This window comes from Neophocaena asiaeorientalis, unplaced genomic scaffold, assembly GCF_003031525.2.
Source record: "Neophocaena asiaeorientalis asiaeorientalis breed wild unplaced genomic scaffold, Neophocaena_asiaeorientalis_V1.1 scaffold217, whole genome shotgun sequence".
NCBI lineage: Eukaryota > Metazoa > Chordata > Mammalia > Artiodactyla > Phocoenidae > Neophocaena > Neophocaena asiaeorientalis.
The window spans coordinates 4,282,771-4,289,672 of record NW_020172293.1 but is presented as its reverse complement, the minus strand read 5'-3'; the positions used below and the strand labels follow the sequence as shown (position 1 = coordinate 4,289,672).

Sequence of the window (6,902 nt, the reverse complement as noted above, 5' to 3'; positions counted from 1 at the left end):
TATCTGTTCATCTGTCAATGGACATTTAGGTTGTTTCCATGTCTTGGCTACTGTTAATAGTGCTTCTATGAATATTGGGGTGTATGTATCTTTTCAGATTATAGTTTTGTCTGGATATATGCCCAGGAGTGTTATTGTTGGATCATATGGCACTCTATTTTTAGGTTTTAAGGAACCTCCATGCTGTTTTCCACAGTGGCTGCACCAATTTACATTCCCATCAACAATGTAGGAGGATTTTTTCTCCACACTCTCTCCAGCATTTGTTATTTGTAGACCTTTTAATGATGGCCATTCTGACCAGTATGAGGTGATATCTCACTGTAGTTTTTAGTTGAATTTCTCTAATAATTAGCAATGTTGAACATCTCTTCATGTGCCTGTCGGACATCTGTGTGTCGTCTTTGGAGAAATGTCTACTGAGGTGTTCTGCCCATTTTTTGATTGGATTTTTTGTTTTTTTTGTTATTGAGTTATATAAGCTATTTGTATATTTTGGAAATTAAGCCCTTGTTGGTCGCATCGTTTGCAAATGTTTTCCCCCAGTCCATAGACTTTTCATTTTGTGTACGGTTTCCTTTGCTTACAGAACCTTATAAGTTTGATTAGGTCCTATTTGTTTATTGTTGCTTTTATTTCTGTTGCCTTGGGAGACTGACCTTAGAAAACATTGCTACAATTTATGTCAGAAAATGTTTTGCCTATGTTCTCTTCTAGGAGTTTTATGGTGCCATGTCTTATATTTAAGTCTTTGAGCCATTTCCAGTTTATTTTTATGTATGATATGAGGGAGTGTTCTAACTTTATTGATTTACATGTGGCTGTCCAGCTTTCCCAACACCAAGGAGACAGATATTCAGGTACAGGAGGGTCCCAAACAAGATAAACCCAAACACACCTACACCAAGGCATATTATTCTTGTTCTTTTTTCTATCCATGTTGTCACATTATTAGCTAGATCAAATTTAACATTATAATAATAATGGAGAAACTTATATAGCAGCACATGGCCACTTATTTTTTCACTATTTATTTTGATGATAAATGCATAGTAAGCAAATATTTGTTTCATTTTTGCAAGTATAAAAGACATAAATAAAGATTGTTCTGATTAGATTTAAATTGCTTTTAATTGCTAAGGGAGGAATTCCAAACTTTTTCCTGATGAGAAGCTACTTTTGAATTCCTTAGCGACCAAAGGACAGACAGCAAAAGCAAGAAGAACTACAATCCTGCAGCCTGTGGAACAAAAATCACATTCACAGAAAGATAGACAAGATGAAAAATCAGAGGGCTATGTACCAGATGAAGGAACAAGATAAAACCCCAGAAAAACAACTAAATGAAGTGGAGATAGGCAATCTTCCAGAAAAAGAATTCAGAATAATGATAGTGAAGATGATCCAGGACCTCGGAAAAAGAACGGAAGCAAAGATCAAGAAGATGCAATAAATGTTTAACAAAGACCTAGAAGAATTAAAGAACAAACAAACAGAGATAAACAATACAATAACTGAAATTAAAACTACACTGGAAGGAATCAGTAGCAGAATAACTGAGGCAGAAGAACGGATAAGTGACCTGGAAGACAGAATGGTGGAATTCACTGCTGTGGTAAAATAGACTTTAAAATAAAGAATGTTATAAGAGACAAAGAAAGACACTACATAGTGATCAAGGGATCAATCCAAGAAGAAGATATAACAATTATAAATATATATGCACCCAACGTAGGAGCACCTCAGTCCATAAGGCAACTGCTAACAGCTAATTGATAAACCATTAGCCAGACTCACCAAGAAAAAGAGGGACAGGACTCAATTCAATAAAATTGGAAGTGAAAAAGGAGAAGTTACAACAGACACTGTGGAAATATAAAGCATCCTAAGAGACTACGACAAGCAACTCTATGCCAATAAAATGGACAACCTGGAAGAAATGGACAAATTCTTAGAAAGGTATAACCTTCCAAGACTGAACCAGGAAGAAATAGAAAATATGAACAGACCAATCACAAGTAATGAAATTGAAACTGTGATTAAAAATCTTCCAACAGTGCTTCCCTGGTGGCGCAGTGGTTGAGAGTCCGCCTGCCAATGCAGGGGACACAGGTACATGTCCCGGTCCGGGAGAATCCCACATGCCGCCAAGCGGCTGGGCCCGTGAGCCATGGCCACTGAGCCTCCGTGTCCGGAGCCTGTGCTCCGCAACGGGAGAGGTTGCGACAGAGAGAGGCCCGTGTACCACAAATAAATAAATAATCTTCCCACAAACAAAGTCCAGGACGAGATGGTTTCACAGGTGAATTCTATCAAACATTCAGAGAAGAGCTAACACCCATCCTTCTCAAACTCTTCCAAAAAATTGCAGAGGAAGGAACACTCCCAAACTCATTCTGTATGAGGCCACCATGACCCTGATACCAAAACCAGACAAAGATACTACAAAAAAAGAAAATTACAGACCAATATTACTGATGAATATAGATGCAAAAATCCTCAACAAAATACTAGCAAACAGAATGCAACAGCACGTTAAAAGTATCATACACCATGATCAAGTGGGATTTATCCCAGGGATGCAAGCATTCTTCAGTGTATGCAAATCAATCAATGTGATACACCATATTGACAAATTGAAGAATAAAAACCATATGATCGGGGCTTCCCTGGTGGCGCAGTGGTTGAGAGTCCGCCTGCCGATGCAGGGGACACGGGTCTGTGCCCCGGTTCAGGAAGATCCCACATGCCGCGGAGCAGCTGGGCCCATTAGCCATGGCTGCTGAGCCTGTGCGTCCAGAGCCTGCGCTTCGCAACGGGAGAAGTAGACACTGATGAAAGAAATTAAAGATGATACCAACAATGGAGAGATATACCATGTTCTTGGATTAGAAGAATCAATATTGTGAAAATGACTATACTACCAACGGCAATCTACAGATTCCGTGCAATCCCTATCAAATTACCAATGGCATTTTTTATGGAACTAGAAGGAAAAAATCTTAAAATTTGTATGGAGACAAAAGACCCCAAATAACCAAAGCAGTCTTGAGGATAGAGAAAAACAACTATCGTATATTAATGCATATATGTGGAACCTAGAATAATGGTACAGGTAAACCGGTTTGCAGGGCAGAAATTGAGATATAGATGTAGAGAACAAACGTATGGACACCAAGCGGGGAAAGCGGCGGGGGGGTGGTGGTGGTGGTGTGATGAATTGGGCGATTGGGATTGACATGTATACACTGATGTGTATTAAATTGATGACTAATAAGAGCCTGCTGTATAAAAAAATAAAATTAAGGCTTCCCTGGGGGCGCAGTGGTTGAGAGTCCGCCTGCCTATGCCTGCCGATGCAGGGTACACAGGTTCGTGCCCCGGCCCAGGAAGATCCGACATGCCACAGAGCAGCTAGGCCCATGAGCCATGGCTGCTGAGCTTGCACGTCCGGAGCCTGTGCTCCTCAATGGGAGAGGCCACAACAGTGAGAGGCCTGCGTACCGCAAAAATAAATAAATAAATAAAATTAAATTAAATTTTAAAAAATTTAAAAATATTAAAAATAAAATTAAATCAAATAGAAAAAAAAATCAGCAATTCCTAAGAACTTAGAAACAGAAGCCAATTTTACTATTTTCTTATTGTTTGTAAAAGTAATTATCTTAAGTGACTTAAGAACACAATATTTTAAATATAATTCCATTTTTGGAGTACATTCTGAAGACAAACAAATGTACAAAGAATCAAAAAAAAAAAGTCTACCGATAATATATGCTAGAGCGGGTGTAGAGAAAAGGGAACCCTCATGTACTGTTGGTGGGTATGTAAATTGGTGGAGCCACTATGGAAAACAGTATGAAGTTTCCTTAAATAAAAATAGACCAAAAAAAAAAAACCAAAAGAATTCCTTAGCATCAGACAGATTCTAGCTGGAATGAGATTTCTGACAGTTAATGGATAACTTGATGTACTTATTTATGGGTCCATACACTGAGATACATACGTGGTCTGTATGCATTTATGAGAAGTTAGGTAGTGATAAATGTACACCCTGCTGAGAGGGTGAGAAGTATAAGTCCTGAGCACATTTCCTTCCCCGTGGGGAATCCTGGAGATGTGGCATCGCTGAGGTCCCTGGAGAGACAGGTATACAGTGGCAATTAGCTTGGCAATTAGCCAGGTAAAACCTCAAGAATTATAGGTAGGTCCTAATTTATTTATTGGGGACCTTTATTTTAAAGCAATACTGTCCAACAGAAATATAATATTAGCCACATATGTCATTTAAAATTTTCTAGTAGCCACATTTTAAAAAGTAAAATGAAACAGGGTAAATAAATATTAATGATATATTTTTGTTAGCCCAATATATCTAAGCTTTATAATTTCAATTTGTAATCAGTATAAAAATTATCAATCAGCTATTTTACATTTTTTGTACTAAGTTTTTGAAATCTGGTGGGTATTTTATCACTTATAGTGCATCTCAATTCAGATATTAAATTTCATTGGAAATACATGATCTGTATTTAGATTATATAAAGTTTACAGTTGAAAAAGTAGATTCACAAGTTGTTCCAAGCACACCTAAAATTTTTCTAATAACTAATTGAATATCAGTTATTAATATTTTTAATTAAACTTAAATATACAAATTCAGTTCCTCAGTCATATTTCTAGGACTCGAGAACTACATGTAGCTAGTGGCTACCATATGAAACAGCACAATTTTTAAAGTTTTGGTTTTTCTAAATCCACTTTCTACCATTTCTATAAAAAGTACCTATCTCATGTCTAACACATTTATAAGACCCAGGGAGGTGAGGCCTGCTTAAAATTTGTGACTAACTCAGAGAGAAACAGTTGTAACTCCCTTGATTTAGGAATACTTTGAAGAGACTCACTGTTGAGGGACAATTTTTTTCAAGGGTAGGAGGCCTTTGGTGGAGATACATTCTTTAAGGTAGCTCTTTATGTATGCATGTGTCTGTTTATCTATGACTGCCGATAAGCACACTGTTGAGAAAACACAGTTTTATCCATGTTAGCTTGACAAATTGTGGAAGAAATTAATGTAATAAAAATTATGAGTTTTTAAGTCAAGCATCTGAGGATAGGTAAAGCTTATTAACAAAGGATAAAGCAAGTCTTGAATATTAGGTTTTATTTGGAGAAAACACCTTAGGAGGTTTAATTATTTTGAATGTTTTAGAAAATTTTGAATTATACTTACTAGATTTTTTATCCATTTAGCATATTCTAGAATGTCTGACAAATTTTATTTGACATACTTTTATATGCATATAGATTCTTTTCATGGTATATGAAGCATCTCACAATGCATTAATCAATATATATAATACTTTTATACTATATATTTTATAAAATGATAAATTTATAAATGTAAATTTATAGTACTATAGATGCCCAAAACCAACGAAAAGGATTTATTTCCTAGGTTAGTATGATGAAGTATTTGTAAACTATTTATTAAATAGCTGTTTAATGTGAATTATACTCCCAGAAATTTTTGTTTTTATGGGTAGCCAGATCTGATTAAAACATATGTTGAGGGCTTCCCTGATGGCACAGTGGTTGAGAATCCGCCTGCCAATGCAGGGGACATGGGTTTGAGTTCTGGTCCAGGAAGATCCCACATGCTGCAGAGCAACTAAGCCCATGTGCCACAACTACTGAGCCCGCAAGCCACACCTACTGAGCCCTTGTGCCACAACTGCTGAAACCCATGCACCTAGAGCCTGTGCTCCGCAACAAGAGAAGCCTCCGCAATGAGAAACCCGTGAACCGAAATGAAGAGTAGCCTCCGCTCGCCGCAACTAGAGAAAGTTCGCGTGCAGCAACGAAGACCCAACGCAGCCAAAAATAAATAAATTAATTAAAAAAAAAACATACGTTGAGAATAATCTGTAGGGTAGTAAGAATGCGGAAGTTGATTAGTAATGATAGACTGTGTTGTCTAACTTAAAAAAAAACCTATTAGCTACAATCATGAAAGCAACATCAGTCACTTGACATAATGAAAACAGAGTCTCTGTAATAAAATACTGTAATAAAATACTGATCCAAGTTCCCGGCTTTGAAAATACACCTTTGCCTTTGCATTTATATCCCTTAAATGTTTGCTGTTTATCTGGCAGTCTTGTGAGCTGTCGTTCTCTTCCTTGATCATCTCTACCCTCATGCACAAAGCATTCCTGGAGCATAACTGGTCAGTGTATTATTAGAGGTTTCACTCGAGAATTATTTCAGACAAATACCTTATATTAAATCTTTTTTGCCTACTGTGCCGAATCTTTTCACAAAGATCTAATAGAAAATTTTCTTTTTCAGGTATTATTCCCCTGGATATTCAGATACACTTCTGCAGAGAGTGGACAGCTATCAACCGTTTACTAACTGAGAAAAGTTACATTTTTATACTTGAGTTCACAGCAGAGTATTTATGAATGATAGTTGTTAAAGCTCTTTCTAAATATTTGAACTAAATACATTCTAGATTTAATCACTGTGAAAAACCTTTGGATATTTTCTAAATTTATGGAATACTTTAAAAATTAGTGGCTTGAATGTATGAGGAACTATTCATGGTCATTTGCATAGGATATGCTCTAAAGGTAAATTTTTAAGACATTAAAGGATCTAAGGTATTAGTTATTGTTCCATTAAAGACCACACACACACACACACACACACACACACACACACCCTTCCAACTAGATACAGATGAAAGATGGTGTTCAAAAACTCTTAATTATGGGCTTCCCTGGTGGTGCAGTGGTTGAGAGTCCGCCTGCTGATGCAGGGCACACGGGTTCATGTCCCGGTCTGGGAAGATCCCACGTGCCGCGGAGTGGCTGGGCCCGTGAGCCATGGCCGCT

At 37.1% G+C, this 6,902-nt stretch overlaps 1 protein-coding gene across 1 annotated transcript in view; it reads left to right on the top strand.

Moving 5' to 3' along the window:
* The window catches only part of SPAG6 (sperm associated antigen 6), a 69,549-nt gene extending 62,880 nt beyond the window's left edge, over window positions 1-6,669 (top strand). Inside the window, exon 11 of the mRNA XM_024766184.1 lies at window positions 6,355-6,669. Within this exon, the coding sequence (XP_024621952.1) occupies window positions 6,355-6,424 (70 nt within the window). The 3' untranslated portion in view covers window positions 6,425-6,669. The remainder of the gene's footprint in view (window positions 1-6,354) is intronic.
* Window positions 6,670-6,902: the final 233 nt, after the last annotated feature.